Source organism: Branchiostoma lanceolatum, chromosome 12 (assembly GCF_035083965.1).
Source record: "Branchiostoma lanceolatum isolate klBraLanc5 chromosome 12, klBraLanc5.hap2, whole genome shotgun sequence".
NCBI lineage: Eukaryota > Metazoa > Chordata > Leptocardii > Amphioxiformes > Branchiostomatidae > Branchiostoma > Branchiostoma lanceolatum.
Genome location: NC_089733.1, coordinates 2,919,989 through 2,938,414, shown reverse-complemented (window position 1 = coordinate 2,938,414; position 18,426 = coordinate 2,919,989). Strand labels below are relative to the sequence as shown.

General features: G+C 38.2%; 1 protein-coding gene across 1 annotated transcript; it reads right to left on the bottom strand.

Annotated features, from left to right (window-relative positions):
* Positions 1–1,970: 1,970 nt before the first annotated feature.
* LOC136446039 (uncharacterized) lies at positions 1,971–17,740 on the bottom strand. Its single transcript, XM_066444313.1, has 17 exons — positions 17,427–17,740; positions 12,933–13,380; positions 12,509–12,620; positions 10,938–11,161; positions 10,568–10,699; positions 9,723–9,893; positions 9,219–9,355; positions 8,697–8,811; positions 8,235–8,324; positions 7,638–7,818; positions 7,076–7,165; positions 6,612–6,692; positions 6,161–6,221; positions 5,949–6,011; positions 5,375–5,565; positions 4,384–4,571; positions 1,971–3,576 (listed from the first exon to the last, which is right to left on the bottom strand). The coding sequence occupies exons 1-17, from the start codon at positions 17,432–17,434 to the stop codon at positions 3,169–3,171; spliced, it is 2,700 nt and encodes an 899-aa protein (XP_066300410.1). The 5' UTR covers positions 17,435–17,740; the 3' UTR covers positions 1,971–3,168.
* Between the last annotated feature and the right edge of the window lie 686 nt (positions 17,741–18,426).

Here is an 18,426-nt window from a genome sequence, read left to right as displayed (position 1 = left end):
AAGCAATACAACTGCAAAGTCGTTTGACCAAGGAGGTTTAAAGATGAGACAATTTTGTGTATGCAATTCTTACATTGGAGTTCAAGCAATTGTCGCTAGGTTACGACAAATCTTCTTTTTTTTCAAATATACATACAAAAACGTATTGAATAGACTAGTAGACTAAAGGAATATTAGAATACGATTTTTTACTAAATTTTGTAGATCGTCATTAACCATTAGAAGTTTTAAACTCGACAAGAGACGTCAATCAAGTCGCGTAGAAGCGCCTTCCTGAAGTTTTAAAGATTGTCGCTAGGATAAGATAAATCATGTGTTTTTTGTAAATATATTCTATCAAACACATTGAAAAAGCAATTGGACAAATAAGACATCAAACTACGATTTTTTACTAATTTTCTAGATCACCATGAATGAATACAAGTTTCTTTTAAAGTGGAAAGGACGCTAATAACATCGCACTGGCGCTACTGGCTGAACACATTTTGTATGAGTCGAAAATGAAGATACATGTAATACTCATATCTTCAATCTGATTCGCGTAACCGCAAAACTACAAACAGCACAGATAGATCATGATATTAGCCTATCGTTGTGAAAATTTCGTAGAAAAATACGTCCTTTGTAAAGAAAAATTGACTATTTCCACGTGCGGTTCAAATTGCCTCCGAATTGTCTATGCGAAAAATAATGGGTGGAAGGCGGCCCCGGTTTGAACACGTTGATTTTTCATATCTCGTCTAGAAAACGACGGATTTTTCTGAATTTTAGCCGACATGTTCTGGAAAGCTTCTTTAGCCTTGACCGGAGTTCCCATGCGATCATTGTAATTGGTTTTTGAGTAAATTACAGTTGAATTTCTGAGAATAAATCATTGATTTCTGTCACTGGTGTGCTGGTGTCAGACACATGGGGCATTACCCAACCCCCTTACTATCACTATACCTTGAAATTAAAAACCCGACAGGCATTATATATAGGTTCGGGAGTTCCGAACACCAAGAAAATAGATTATTACAGAGTGATGACTTACATTATTTTCATGTTCAATATTATCTTACTTTCACATGGAACAAACATTTCTATATCTATATTGCACAGTTGTCATCACGCGCTGTGTCTGTGGCTTAAATACTTCTGCACTTGAATGTATATGTAAGTTATCTGCTCGGGAAAACAGCTCAGACGGGGATTCCCACACGTACAGGGGTGTTCCTCGTATTTAGTAAGGTACCTAGGTGAGCAATGAGCACAGTGTCCTAGTCTGCGGTTCATCTTTCTAACCTCGCTCACGGTATTTCTTGCGTGAAAGGCATAGTGATTTGTAGTCTCCAAGTAGACCTACAGGTTGCAACGACCGTATCCTTCTGCCAGTTGGATACGGTCTTTGCCAACCCGTAGGTCTGCTTGAAGACTACAGTGTATGCTGCAACCTCTAGTCACTTCAGTAGCACTATAGCGACTATGTACTAAGTAGTAATCTCTCCTTTTACACCTTTTAGATGTTCATACTTTGCCCTTTATCTATGTACAGCTACTAGCTAGGGTGATTTCATCGAAAGTAACGGTTTTACAGTGGCCAGCCATGTCTGTTCAGTATGGAAATATCTGGTACGAGGGAGGTACAGATAGAGGGAGGTAGGTAGAATGCCCGAAGGTACTGTGATGTGTAACCCGCCCCACAAGACAGACCGCACCGGCGCTTCGGCATGGAATACCACCGCTGCAGTGTAGTCACAAGTTATTTAGCACACAGGCACCCAGGACATGACGAAGTGACTGGTGGCCTTGACAACCCTTGTTGAAAGCTTCCCCCAGCGGACAATTTGGTTTGTAATAAAGCTATGCTAAGGTCAATCTGGGTATATACATACATCATCATGAACATACAATACACACACACACTTCATTCATTCACATCCACAAAAATATATATCGAAAATATATTTTCAAGAAAGAGTGGACAGGTGTTCAGTTTTAATAACTATTGTTAAACAGCATATCGTGAATATATATACTAGTACATAGTCTTATTGGAGAAGTATGCTTAGTACCAGTAGTATCAAACTTAGATACAGCAGAATACAAATATTTTACTAAATAGAAAATACATATATTCTAAGCTTTATAGTTTTAGAGGCTTATTTCTATACACCTGCCACGCAGACTAGGCATAGAAAGTATCAAAATAAACCAACACAATTATTCTACAATTCATCAGCACACCTTATTTCTAACAATTTCATGGGTCAATTAATGTTGTCTTCAGTCTGACCAGCTATAGCCTATAGCCTGCTTCTTACAACAGCAAAAAAAAAACAACCCATACAGATACAGTAACTCAAACACATTCGAATATGTACCATTGTTCAAGTCAGTTTCTATGCTATATTTAACAGTATAGAAATCAAATGATACATGTATGTATAAATTCCTTTAAAGATCCAGGGCTCGAAATTCATTTTTGTGAATAGGCTCACAGGTGAAACGAATTCAGGGTGCACAACATCATCAGCAAAACAAAATTAAAACCCCTACAGCCTCAGCCTTAAGAACATCAATCCGTAGTCCTATAGCTAACTTCAAAGTAGTACATCAAGGTAAAACAAAAGTTACGTTTTCTAATGTAGTATAGTAGTAGTAGTATCCAGTGTTTTGATTACACTCATGTTGGTTTGTACTCAAATTTATGCAGTATTCTGTATACTAGACTACAATTAGTACCTTACCCTATAGCATACAATATCTAGGTGCACCCACAGTAAGTACCTTACCGAAGTACTAGATGTTTTAACACATTTCCATAACCTAAGATCATCCACAGTAAACACTGATAATTGAAATAATATACAGTACTGCATAGATTAGAAACAAGAGTTAGACTGACATGACTGATGCAAACAAGAAACCCACTATTGGGGTAGATGTAATTATGAGGTGTATATGTATATGTACATAAATCAATCGTGCTGTCTGATTCTTCAGTGTCATTCCTTAGTTTTAATGTTGCAGAAAAGTTTACTGAGGGTACTACATACAAAATGTGTTATCATAGTCCAGTCCACCTACAACATAGTAACTAGTAATATGTATATTTTTCAAATCTTTGGAAAATGAGTAATGCAAAAATGATGAAGTCCAAGTTTTAAAAGGTTATCCCTGCAAAATTTAGATTTCCCCCTCCTCCTCCTCATCTTCGCTGAAATATTCTAGGTCTTCATCAAAGGTGTAGTACTCATCTTCAGGGCAGTCTGGGATTGGATCGGAATACATCGGTATGTGAGAGGAAGGAGAATCAGATAGACTTATGAACTCTTTGAATATGTTATGCATAGTGTATAGTCGCTTCTCGAGCCTGATAATATGTTGCAGGAGCATAGCCTGCTCTGCCTCCATATTACCATGCTCCTGGCAGTGCATCACAGCTTTGGCAGTGGAGTCATGTTCCTCAAGGAAATGACTCCAAACCCTGCCCATTTCTTCTTTGATCATTTGCTTCTCCTCCACCGCCCTTTCTTTTATGTTGACAGCATCAATCGCCTTTCTTTTGATGCTGTAGGGCAGTCCTGGTTCGCTCTGTTGAAAGAAGACACAAAATTCAGCTGCAAATCAAGGTTTGTCCTTTGTATGGAGTTAAAAGGCATTACAGATAAGTCTTGCTACATTGTAATATCCTTTGACAGCAGTTTTTTTATTAGAATCGAACAACACACACACAAACATGCACACACACAAACACTCCAAACACTTTTTTCAAAACATCCCCAAGCCATGCAACCGTTTTTCAAAATCTTAACTTTGAAATAATAGAATTGTAACATCTGTGCCAAAAGCGAGCTGAAAATGAAGTTGTTTAAGCTGCATATAGCTAAACTGATATCCACAAAATGACAGCAAAACATACTTTTCAAGATGACACCAAGAGTTCCTAACATTCACATTTCTTGACAATAGCTATTATACTTATGTGCTGTATGTTACGACTATGTGGTAGAAACTCAATGTCAAATTGTCAATATAATCAATTGTTCCAATAAGAATACATAGTATCAGGATAATATGCCGTAAGATTAACAAGCCATTAAAGTTTCCTTCACAAAAAAAAACTCGGTGCAAGGACTGTCTCCAACTTTGAATTTTTTTCCGTTTGGGAGCCGGAGCCAATGAATGTTTCGAATTTTTGTTGTTAAATTCATCATTTTAAACTTACAAAGATACATTTCAATTTCATTAACTTCAGATTTGGGGACGGAAAAGGGTTGCATTTCTTTTCTCTTCCCAATAAGCAAATTTCCATCCCGGGACAGAGGGATGGGTCCTGGAGACAGCCCTGGTGCATGCCAATATAAAATGTATACTTAGAGAATTCCACTATGTCTATACCATGGATGGACCCAGCATCTGGTAAGTGGTCCATTCAGGGTCAATGGCCTCTGAGAAGTTGATTGATGGTGGAAAATCAGAAGTTTGTCGAGGCCAGGGTATTGCGTTGTATTCTTGAATTGCCTTCGTCAGTTTGTTGTTTGCAGATCTTATCTGCTTTGAAAACTTCGAAGCAATTTTTTGGCCCTCTGAAAAATTGAAAGGATGGTTACTGCCATTGAATATCATGCACTCAGTCATAAAATTCTTGTACTTGGCAAATATTTAATTAAATTATACATTATGACGGAGTGAATATACCGAGTTCCCATTTAATTGTTTGGATCTAATTATGACAACACAACACAACAAATCAACTGCTGATTAAACAAGCTTAAGGTGTGTGGAAACACTTAATTATGGCATTATGTCATGTACCAGAAAATACAAATCCTCAAATGTACATGTATGTCATTTGAATCAGGCTTTTCAGTTCATTTCTAAAAGTACTAAGTATGCCGTAAATAATCTACTGCTAAGGCCACACAAATTTAATTTCTTTATTAATGGATTTTTGTTTTAAATTTTAGCACAAGGACATCATTAAAACAGAAGGCTGGGGTGAAAACTTGCACCTGACCCTGTTCACTCCCTGATACTGTGTGCACCAAAGTAGAAACATTCCTCTGAGATTCTGTTTTCATGTTGACTTTCCAATCCAGCATTTTTTTAAAAATTCCATTAACCATGAAATTGAATTGGTGTGGCCAAAGGCCTGTATAAAACTAATGGAACTTGTTCCCGCTACACATGGATAATTGATTGATGCTTACCCCCCCCCCCCCCTGACCTAAGCAACAGCACAGGTAAATTTGGCACATTAAAAAACCCAGCACCATTTGTAAAAGTTGCCATTTTCCTGTATATTGTGATAAGAAGTAGACAAAATCATGTTGTTGATTTGCCATTCTTTCATTCAAAGACATGTCATGGAAAAATGTTGGACACTGACCTGGGTATACAAAACGTCCTTTCACTGAGATCAAATATGACCGCTGGCAGGACACACTCTGGATCGTTGAAAGGTGTTGCCTCCTTTCCTCACTGTCAAGGTCTTTCAGGGCATCAATGAAGTCTGGGTTACTCTTCTGCCATCTTTTGATTCGATGTTTTTCCTCGATGGCCTTCAGGGTTGATTCCAACCTGTTACACAATTATATTTCGTTTTTCACTCATGTTTATCAAAGCAATTACTATAGAAATTAAGGCATTATTTGTAAAAAGAATTACAGTTTGTCTCCAGCATTATGTTTTATATTTCATCCCACACTGACTGAATCTATCCATTCCTCCAGTGCTAGTAAAAATGAAAATTGTTACTTATACACATATCTGTATCAACCTTGGTTTCAGTTACAAAGATTTTGGAAACAGTACATCTCTACAAAAAAGATTTACATGGAAGACATTTCATCTATGTGTATTAGCAACTTTGTACAGTACAACATGTGTCTAAATAAATAACAATCACCAAAAATTGTCTTGGAAAGGAGGGTTACAACTTAAACAGCGTAACTTATACCCACTTTAAGAAAGCTGAGTGGTGAACAGCGAGAGCAGAGTCATCCTGGCACTCTTGGATTTTCTCCCTGCAGGGACAGAATACATAAAAATTGCTCAATACCCTTGGCTGATTTGTGTCCATAATATATGACTGATGTAAATAAATAATACACAGAACACTAGACTTAAGTAAAATTGCTCAATATTATCAGTATATGAAAAAAATATAGCCTACCCCAATGACTGATGTCTCATCAACTTGCCTGCATATACCTTCTTCCACTTGCAGCTTGTTGCTAAAAAAAAATACCATTTAGAGGTAAACTAAACAATGACAACAAGAAGACATGATTGTCTTTCTTTGAAACAACTGTGTCACAAAAAGTGTCAAGCAATAACAAGCAGGAATACACTACACTTATTTTCAGCCGGTCACTGTATTAGCAGAGAGCTGCACAAAATTTTATGCCACAACTTGGCTGTATTTGACAATGACATACTTAGCACTAAATTACCGTACGCACACACTTACTTGTCATACACTGTATATACTATTAGTGAAATGAGCCCAATATAGATGAGGGATTAGGCAAGTGTCTGAAAAAACAACTGGTTTCAGATATCACCATAAGTTCTTATGCTGTAACTTTCTGAGGCAAATAATCCAATTACAGCTTTTTACTCACATGCTGATGCTTGCTTCTGCTTTGACATCATTTCTGCTTCCATCTCCTGCCATCTTCTGACATCATCCAGTGAAACAGGAACTGTAGTAGTAGAAAAGTAAGAATAAATCTTCCTTGCACAGAAAACACATTTTGTCAGGTCAGTCTTTAAAAACAACTTTTTGCAACACTACCCCCACCCTATTGAACATGGGAAGAGCGGTTCATGATGGCTGACAAGGCTATCCAGTTTGAACAAGGGTTACTTTACTGTATGCTCTCTCCCTACATCTCCCCACATTACATTTCTAGCACTGCTCAGCATAGAGCAGCCTTACTGCTGTTAATGCTGTCGAAAATATGGTGATTTACAGGGTATAAGTACATGTTAATATAACAGAAAGTCCATAGATTGTAAATTACTTAGAAATGAATAGCTGAGAGTGTATAAAAATATGAGGAAATAGCATTTGGATTTTTCTTACCTCCTGCATGACTCACAGCTTCTTTGTAGTTGTCCTCAGCAACTCTTTCTGTCATCTTTGTGCTCTTCATCTTGTCTTTAAGAGCATGCTCTGAAAAACAAGGGTAGCATTCAAGTTACATGTAAGTACAATAATACCGGGTACTGAGACAGCAACGAAACACACGCATCTTAAATAGATATGAAATTTAAATTATAGGGTTTGAAATACTTTTGAGAGCTAGATGACCATTAACATTTGAGGTTGTTACAAGTTCAAGGTCCTGATTTATGCATATCATCAATCCTATCGTATTAACAGGACATGTAAACTTGTCATACATAAAAGTTAATCTCGACTTGGACACAAGCATGTGGTGCAGGTATAACTATAAGATCATATTTCTACCTTTACATTATACCTATGTTGATATTGACAAAAAGTGCATATTACTTAGTATCAAACTATAGTATGTATTTATTTAGCAGTAACAAGTAAAGGAATATTCCGAGGCAAGGTTATCTGATACAATAAATGTAGAGAACAAGCGCTTCTCTGAAGTAGAAAACTAAGGACTACACACCTATGTCTATGGATTTCCTCATGGCAAAATGGCTCAGTGCATCAGTCGGTTTCTCAATCCTGTGAGCTTGCGTCATTTCTTTTGTAATCCTTGAGAATCTGCGCAAGAACGACCACAACGATTCCACCCCCTCACCATCCGTTAAACCAAATCCCTCGCGTCTTCGTGTGTTGTATTGAACCTGAAACAATACATACAAATGTCAATGAACAAAGAAATACCGAATGTCATCTAAACTGCAGAATTGTGAGCAGTAATAATTCACAACAAAACAGCCTTGAGTATGGAATTCAACACAAAGTGTTAAAACCTTACAAACAAAACCACTTTAAACAAAAGCAAGAATATTGACAATCAGACTTATGGTAGAAAATGTCCAGAATCACTGTAGCTAGGTTTTCGTTGTTGCATTCCCTTCCAAAAAATCTGACAAAGTTCACTGTTATCTAGACTTAATGTCAAATATTCCATTATCTAAAGACCGCAGACACTATTTTCCTATTTTAGAGGGGGCAAGTAGACAAGTCCCTTTCTTAACGTGCAAGAAATCAAAATTCAGACCAAAGAAGTCATGTAAGGCTACTTAAGATCCTGTACCTGGCATAGAGGTTTATGGCCGTACGAATGAAATACGTCTACGGCCAAACTCAGCTGTTGCAGCATGTCTCGGATTTCCGCGTCTTTATTCTGAAAAAAGATAGACTTGTGTTTGTTTGTTTTAAACCTTTGTTTATTCATGAATAGCTCAAATCGGCACCCACGCCGCTTTTCATTGAGGTCATGTTATATGGTTAAGGTATAATAAGGCTCACTAGCAAAATGAGCTTCATTTAGTAATTTCAGTTGACCATCTGTTGGAAAACACTCACCCTTTAAAGAGTTAAATTTTGTACAATGGCTCTGCCAAGTCTAGAAAGGTAGCACAAGAGCAAGGTAGTGGAGTTCAGGGAGTGCACTTAAACATAAAAATGGAAGTTATAGAATACAAATCTGTCTGGTCAAACTATCAGTGTCATACAAGTCATTTTCACTCTAAAAATACAGTTAAGAACAACTTACCATTCTAAGGTGGGCTTCTAAGGAACATGCAACATCATAAATGATTTTCAGTTGGATATTCCTTGGCCTGGCTTGACTGAGCAGGTGTTTGATCAGGTAGACTGGATATCCAAAGCTGACAATCATAAAGAAGACAAAGATGATCAATAAACAACTGCCTGAATGGTGAGTCAAACCAAAATTTCCAATATTCATTTGCAGTATGTCAAATGTAATTAAACAATGGCCTAAATTGTTTCCTAATTGATACAAGAAATACCAGAAAGAAAATGGTCCTACATTAAACATATGCTAGCCTATCAAATTACATAGATGTTCTGTTAAACAAGCTACATGTAGAAACACACAAGCTAAGTCAAAATGGGATGTTGCGGAAAATTTCTTGGTATTTCATACAATAAGACATGTGTTGTGTACTGTAACATTTTTGAAGAAAATATGAGTAAACCAACAGTTTTGAAATGAAAACTTTGACTGTAATAGCTTGATCAGAAGTTTTGCACAAAAATTCAGCACACCCACCGTTCCCCGTGGAACATATTCAGAAACTTCTGTGGGATGTTGTGCCTGCAAACACTTCCAAAGACGCCGGTGACATCCAGCTTTTGCTGTTGAGTCTTGGAGCGTAGGCACTGTCCAGCTTTGAAGTGACTACAGTCCTGAAGTAAAAGAAAAAACAAAACAAGAAAAAAACGTCTTAGTAAAATGGTGTGATACGTTTGTAAGTATAAAAACATATTTGCCTCACAACCCTCGCTGAAAGGTTAAGTATGAGCATGTGCCTCATATCCATATGATCAAAAATTCTGTTACATGTACATGAATATCAACATCCCAATACTTACACATTTTATTTGTAAGGGTTGCTAATAGCTTTTTTCATTTTCACACTAAAAACATTATTAGTTAACATCCCTAAATGCTTTAAATTTAGGCTAACTTTACAGAAGCAAACAAGATCAGGGGATACTACTAGTATGCAATGTTACCCTCTATGGGTAAATGAATTTGAAGAAAAAATCTTACCTCGGATGGCTTCTCTTGATCCTGTTTGTATTTAACCAGGAACTCTTTCAATTTGTCATCGTCCAGGAACATTGATTCTCCATGCAGGGGAGGGGCAGAGCTTACACCAGAGCTTGCCTTTCTTACTAGGCCGAAATTTCCATCAATTGCAATGATCTGTTCCCCATTGTTCTGAAGAAGAAGAAAATATATTTTAGATCGATCTATGTCACTTATTGTTTGATCATACTTTCATATTCTACACAGATTTTTGCTAAAATAATAAAAATGACTTTGGACAGCCAAGAAGTAGAAATAAGTGATAAATACATTTGTTCAGGTTTAGAATAGAGAAAGAGATCTAGAGAATATATAGCTACGATGAGTATTCATGAAAATGCAAAGAAACAAACTCCATTACTGAGCCTTTACTTTACATCTAGATATGAACAATATTGTAGTCGGTATGAAACTGCTTTTGCCTGACATAGTAGTCCACTGTTTTCCGCTGCTGTATAGCAACTTTTATAGCATTATTAGAAGACTAAACATTTTACATGTGATTAAAGAATTCAAAATTCATGCAAAATCATATAGTCAGTGGTAACCACAAAAACTAAGCAGTAAACACAAAAACAGTTTAGCAGAAATTGTAATGTAGCAGCAACAATAACAGCTTGTTCCCAGGCATTCATTGATTACAAATTTGTATTTGATACAAAAGATACATGTCATATTTACTTGGAAATCTTGAAAATCACTTGCAAATTGCAAGTTGCTTAGTAATTGTATTTCAAGCGATGAACAATGCACTGTTGGGGAAAAGTCAGAAAAACTAACATATGTAAACATATATAATATATTACCTTGGGACAAGCGGGGCAGATAATTCCACCATCAAGTGAGAGACTTAAGTCCTTCATGCTTTCAAGCCTGTGCTTAAAGTGGCAAAACTCAGCTATGCATTCTCCGGTAAGGGCCCGATGGAGAGAGTTCATCTGTCAAAAAATGAAAGAGAAAAGATTGAGAATGGGTTGATTGAAAGGCATGTCAGTTGATGAATAAAGTCACAAGGTCCATGATTTGTGGAGTAGCAAATAGACTGGCACTCTGTTGTATTCTACACATTGTTCTACACAATAGTAAAAATATATTACTAATACCGACACTGTGTAATGTCCAATAGGGAGAAACAATTTTGTTTTCAACTCTTCACCACAAAATGACCAGTTTTACCTCATTCCGTGTCAATTTGTTTGTCCATCTAACTGTCCTGCAGAACGCTACTGTTGACACCTGGGACTCTCTGCTATGCCCGACCAACCATTCCAGGAGTGAAACTGAAAAAGCAGTCTGTGGCTTTGTTGGTGTTGCTCCCCACAGTCCCAATTTCAGCAATGTCTGTAATTCAGTTTCGTATCCGCAGCTGCACACTGCAACATCAAGGTATTGGAGGCGGCCTGCAGGACATTGCAAGGCAAAATGACAGTTATTGAAACATTCTAATCTTTTGCAACATTGATCAGTTAATACTTTCCAGGGCTCAAAATCTGTTTCTTCGAATACTCACAAAGGTTACCAGTACTAGTGCAGGCAACATTCAAAAGTACATGCATCAGATTATTTTACCTGCATCAATCATCTTATTCTAATCTCAGCCCATAAGATTATTTTTAGACCTTGTAGTCTGCAATCTGCTGAACCACAATGGTTACTGGAAATTTTCAATCCTCGCTTTTTTCATGCATTTCACAAATGTAGTAACAATGATACAGTAAAGGACAAAGAAATTATCAATAACTCAGCTGCATATTGCTATCAGTATAAGTTATTGTGAACTAATAAATCAAACACCGCACTGACATATGCTGTGTCAACAGAACCAAATATACATCCCATAATTTCTGAAGTTCCAGGTCAATTTTGGGGTCATTGCAATAGAATAATTATGTTGTGGGTGGAAATTCATGTGTCAGATAACTATTCACAGACATGCTTCAAACATCATCCAGAAACAAGCTCAACCCAAGATTTCTTAAGAGCGTCCCAATAAAAGTTTGTCCAATGGTTGTTTGCGATATAACATGTTACACCTGGCTGTAATTTATCTACAGGGAACTCCAGGGGGTTATCAGAATATTGATGCTGTATAATGCAACTGTTGTCTAGTCCAGGTTCAAAGTCAATTACACTCTTGGAATCTGCAAAATATCATTAGCAGAAGCAGAAGACTTTCCTCTGGGGTTGACCATGCCCTTAAGCATATGTAATAATGTACTGCTATGCAAAATTGTAGTCATTAAGTTACTGATGGTTATATCAAACTTATCTAAAGCGAAGTCAAGTCAAGGCCTGTACTTTACTTCAAAATGCTTGTTCAGCCCACACAACTGCTTTTCAACAATGTTGAAGTAAATGAGAGGGGTCACGGATAAGAAGAGTAAATTTGTTTTTGTTTTTTTACTGCCAAATCTTCAAACATTTAACATATCAAAAGAAGGTTTGATGCTAGCTACTTACTAGTGCTAGTTCTAGCATTCATGCAATTGAAAAGAAAGGGACAATTCAGTGTTGAAAAGAAAATACATCATGAGAATTCCATTAAAAAAACATGTCATGTGCAACTGCTGTAGGAATCTTGACTTTATTGGCTTTATTTCATTGTGATTCTAGATATACACCTCAACAAACCTACACGTAGTCTCCTTTGTGTCTTTGATCACAACACCTTTGAAGCATCAAAATAACAACAAAAATAAAGTTGCAAGTAAAAAGGGCAAACATAATCAAAAAAGTAGACTACTCACCATTTTGATCAAACACCTTAAGAGATTTTAAGGTTGAAGTGATGCAGGTCTTCTGGTGAGGCAGTATTAGTAGTCTACCAGTATTGCTGACATATGGCTGAAAACAGCCATCCTGGAAAAATGAGCAGAGATGCACTCTGTATCATTTGACATAAAAGTAACTGTTGATTCTAAGTATTATATACAAGTAGTACATGTAGCTGAGTGTTAAAGCATATTGCCACCTGACCTGTGATCGACAGCCAATGTTACTAAAATCATTAGTAAATGGCAGGAGCCAGATCATGCAACAAACAAACAAACTGACTGCACATACCAATGAATTAAGTTCTCTCCTTTGAGAGACAAAGGTATGCACATGGATCATATCCTCATAATCAGTCAAACTTTAAATTTCTTACGGATTAATCTTATTTCAACACACCTTCCACTCCACAGCACAGTGAAGTGAGGGACTCTTATGACACTTCTCAAAACAGCCAACACAGAAAACTCCAAGTGGACTGCAATCCTTGCAATAGATCAGCGGAGCTGTATCAACTTCCTCTTCACATAGGTAGCACGTAGTAGTTGGTGGTTTGGCTGACTGAATAGCCGTCTGTACGAGGTCATCTCTCTTCTCTGCCCATGCCTCTTTTACTGCTTCCTTGTTTAGGGTGTAGGGTGATGGTTCCACTGGTATCTCAGAAGACTCTGGCTGGGTTAAGTGAGGGTCTGCTACTGTAGATGTAGTAGGTGTAGCTGTAGATGTACCTTGAGGATTAAACTCCATCCAGTAAGTCCTCTTTTTCCCATCGTCATCATAAGAGTTGACTTTTACTCCTGGCCGAAAGAAACGTTCAGAATTTTTCCTCTTCTTCCTTTTGTGAATACTGTAGAAAATTTGATATAATGAAAGTTCATAAAGATTGTACAAATAGCATCTTAACACAACTGCCTGTGCTCTCAACATTGCTTTGGTTATCTATGTAATAGAAATCTCAAATTACTGAAGTGAACAATTTGGGTGAACAATTTTTTTTCTTTCTTTCAATTCTTTATTCAAAATATCACAACTTACAGACAAAATAACATGCCTGGATGGCGATGATATTAACATGGCCTCTGTTGGTCAGACACTATATATACACAATAAAATACCTATATGCAAAATACAATATATCAAACATATTTTGGGAAAAGTAGAGGCAATTTCAAGAACCAACAATTTAAATTAGTGTGGCCTAAGGCCTAATTATAAGCAATAAGTGGGCGGTAAGGATGCATAGCTAAACCCAGATTCAGGTTCAGGTCAGAATTCAAATCCAGAGGTTTAGGTTCAGGTACGGATCTAATACATGGAAGTCCGAACTTGAACCCATGGCTTATTTGAATACCGGTAATGTTATAACGGCATAATGCGAGCAACTTGGCTAGATTAGGTTGAAGACCCTTTAACAAAGACTACTATCAAATCAAAGACCATCATAACTGCAGATTGAAAATAAACTCAAACCCTGTAAAGGTAGTGTAGTATTTACACTGATTTACTTTTAGTACAGTTTACTCATGTGGCGTCAAACAAGGGAACATGAGTTTGAACCTGGCTTACCCCCAGGCATGTCTGGACAAGGCACTTAACACAAATTTCCTCACTCCACTCAGGTGTGATGAGTACCTAGCTTCGGTTAGGGACCTCCCTCACATGGGACGTTAAATGGAGGTCCTGTGTTTGGGGAGAGCCCCACCCCGTGCACATTAAAGAACCCACCGCACCTTTAAAAGGTGGTAGTAGGGGCATGCCCGGTGTGCGATGGTCCAAACCTTACAGTCTGATCTGGGATGACAACTTGCAGGGCTTGAAATGCTGGGTACTAGTACATGTGCACCTGTGTTGTGTCACTTGTGTGCACCAAAATTGGAGCTGTGCACCTGATTTTTGTCTCTTGATAGTTTTGGCGGCTATAGGGTAAAGGTACTATTGTACACTAGTATATACAGAATATTCTTGAAATGTAAGTATCAGAAAAAGCAGTATAAACTTTTGTAAAAGTTGTGCTTTATTTATGTATAACTTGTTTGAAATTTGAAGTTAGCTATAGAATTACAGATTGATGTTCTTAAGAGCGTTATGTCTTGCTGACATTCAACTTTATCTTCTGGTACACAAAAATGAATTTCGAGCCTTGAAAAGGTGTGTCACCTGTTATGTCAATCCTTCCATGAATGTGGTAAATCTAAATAAATAAGTATAGGGATGTGTACTTAAACTCACTTTCAGGTTCAGGTCCGGATTCAAATCACTGAGTTTAGTTTTTTTTGTGATCTGAACCTAAACAATTTGGTTTGGCATTTAGGTTAGGTATGCATCCCTAGTTGTGGGGAACATTTGGCCATAAACTTGGTGCCAAGGCCATAAACTTGGTGCCAAAATATGGTCTCTGAATGTGGATATCTATCCTTACCAAATTTTGTTGAGACTGGCTTAGAAGGATTGATTGATTATTATGTGTACTTAGTCGTAGTTTGTGTTTTCATATGCTAATCAACAGTACCCGAAAAACATCTTCATAGCCTGAATTGTATTTGCCCTGTATGAATAAATAAAATGGAATGAGTGAGAAAAGTTAAGCTGTGATGGGTGGCTCAATGGGACCAGAAACTTTGCAGAAAAGTCAGCTGTAACGTCATATGTGGATTGTGGATATTCTTGGTTAGTTTGGAATAGAAGGGATCAAAAACCCATTGCCATCTAGACTCAAAGGCTGTAGCTGTGACCATTCATTGAATTATATTTGGACATGTCCTCATAGTAGTCATACTTAATACTTTCTGTGTGTCAAATTAAGCACATAAATGAACCCATGTCAACCCACTATATTCTGATTCTGTGTAAAGAGAAGCCTGTTGAATTTAGACCATGTTAACATTTGGTAAAATCTACGTATACTAGTACTTGATTTGATTTGGCTAGCGGCACATTCAGATTAATTTCTAAATGTGAACAGCTAAAATCGAGTTGAATCCAAAGATCATACACTTTGCCACCTATTGGGGTTGTTTGATTGGAATTGAATCGAAAAGCCTGGTAATGCCCAGTAGGTATGTACCAAGCGCAGAATTTAATTTAACTTTGCACCAAATTTGGTATATAGTCCCAATACTGTCAACAAATTCATCATACAAGCACTATTTACGTTACATCTAGGGAACAGTTCAACTCATGTACCACATTGATTTTGGCAAGACAGATGCTGCACTCTTAGTCTTACCTCTCAAACCCTGAAATTTTTACACAAACTTTTTTGAGGGCCCGCATGCTCTTTCTTGTAAGGCTTGGAAAACCTATATTATCTACTGTAATTTGTACATTATTCCTAGCAAGGCGACCAGATTTTGCATAATCACCTTCCTTGAGTTTGGCATAATATGTACGGGCCCATGGGGTTCTTGGGACCCCCATGCAGACTCTCAACCATCAGTACTAGTGTAACTGTAAGGTAGCTAAATTGTAGTCTCTAGTACGCCGGCTATAGCAAGAATATTTGCCAGGGAAGTTTGGCCATCGAGGGTTTCATTTGCAGGCCCAAGTTGGCATATTGGACCCTCTCTCCATTGCTGTCTCCCTTAGCATACTATTCACTCTATTTGCCCAAGTTCTACTAATTTCCCAGGGATCAGCAGGCTCGGCCTAAATTGCTACCTGTGAGTGTTGTAACTGTCCACTAAAGCTGAAAAACGTCCTTGCTTTGAATCTGACATGGCCTCTTCTAGACACCATAGTTAATACTTTTACTTCTATGAGGGCCTGCATGGGGGGTCCCGACAACGCTCTACGCTAAATTCGGAGGGCCGGCTACGTAATACCCTAAATTCAGAAAGCCTCCCTACGCTCTAATTGCTAAATTCAGAAAGTCTCCCTACGCTCTATGCTAAATTCAGAAAGCCCCCCTACGCTCTACGCTAAATTATGGAGTGGTTGGCAACGCTCTACGTAAAATTAAAACGGCCGATTATGCTCTACGTAAAAGGGGCATGCAGGCCCTCTTCTATGAATGATCGGAATGAATGTTCTATTTACCTCTATACCTCTGTGTTATATATAGAGGCCAGTAACATTAACAACAGCATGGTTAACGTTGACTACCATTATCCAGTTATAAGTGGGCCAGGAGACATCTCCTGGCTCTTGAGAGACAAAACCACTAATAACCTAACATCAATAGGTGAGATTGATTGAATTGGATCACAAAAGTGTCATAACATAAGTCATTCCTCTATTATTAACTTTTTGAAGTCAACTCGGGGCTGTGTGTGAGGGGCTTTGGGCTGCTCAAGTAGATTTTTCCTACTAGAAAACGCTAGTTGAGTGGCCTAGAGTTCTCCTGGCACAGCCCCTAGTCGACTCCAGGTCGCTCAAAAACGCATGTGCAAATCGGGCTGAACAACTTTCTCTCTTCGTATCTGATATGGTCTCCTATAAACATCAATAGTTGTTGCTTTTACTTCCAATTTCCTATTGAGGCCGATTGATTCCTTTTCAATTAGGTTTTTAATCTGGTTTTGACCCCACCCTACCTCCAATCCAGAAATTGGTTGGTTTAACGTTACCCTCCAATCCAGAAATAATTTTTTTGGGGGTCAATCCCCCGGCCTAGTTCCTATGGCTCAACTGACCCTAGTTCCGGGTCAAAAATTGCCCAAACCCTCCCTGGTTCCTAATCCAGATGCTTGAACCATTCCCCCTTCCAATCCAGCCTCTTTCAAGTATTTTTTTGGACAGCCCAAATTCTCGCGGCGATATGCATCGCCCCCCCTCCCCCTTAACATCGGGCCGGGCGTGGGCGCAAGCTAGTTGCTCTGTACCTACTCTACTCTACTCTAGTTTACTCTACTCTCTCTTAAAAATAATCGGTATAAATTAACCAAAGTTGCTCACCTCGCCATGAAACAGGCAGAGTTGTGCTGCTGGACGACCAACGACGATCGATTCGGACGGTCGGCGATGCAAGATGCGGAAAATTCAGATATCCCGGCACCGGTCTGTACCCTCGTGTCCTCACGTCCCCAAATCTCGCGGTGCTACAGTCCACTATCCTCGGCACCGTTACATCGGTGGCCCATCCCTCCCGGCTTCTTGTGCGAACTGTTAACCGACGTCTCTCAAGAGCCAGGAGACGTCTCCTGGCCCACTTATAACTGGCTAACGGTGGTCACCGTTAACCACTTGTAACTGTAAACGGTACTTGTAACGGGTGCATATATACTAAACATTATCTTTAGATATATACGCGATCACCCATCAATGCATTATACCATGATGAGACCAGGTATGTGGTTTATTGTTGTGTAAACACAGGCTAGCAAGCACCGCATGTGATCATGGTGGCTCGGTTTGGAACCCGTTTTCAGCTGTGTTTACGGACGAATTCCTGCTGTTTGTGAGAATTTGCGGCCTCAAAACTTATATCACAAGTGAAGTGAAGTTATAGTTGTTGTTTTACATCTAACTTATGATTATCTTTAATGTGAAAGAACTTTGTAGCGTCATAGCGAGATCGACCGATATGTTACGAGCACCGCGTAACCGCTAGGATGTTTGGATGACATGGCGGCGGGGAAATCCGCGCCGCTTCGACCGAAAAAATAACACGTGAATTTTTAGCAAAAATACCGCAGAAATATGGTTAGAAAACCCACATTTTTATAATTTCAGAGGTCCCTGGTTCAACTAATAAAAAATAATAAGTGTACCATCCAAAGTAAGAACATAGCGGGTGGATTCTGCGGCTGAAAAAAATAAACGTACCATGCACTCTTGAAAATGCCGAACAAAGACTTTTTATGGTTCTGGTCGCAAGACGAAAATATTCTTGTATCAAACGGATGGCAAAAAAGGTAAAAGGACAATTGGAAAAAAAAGAAATTCCAGCGTGGAC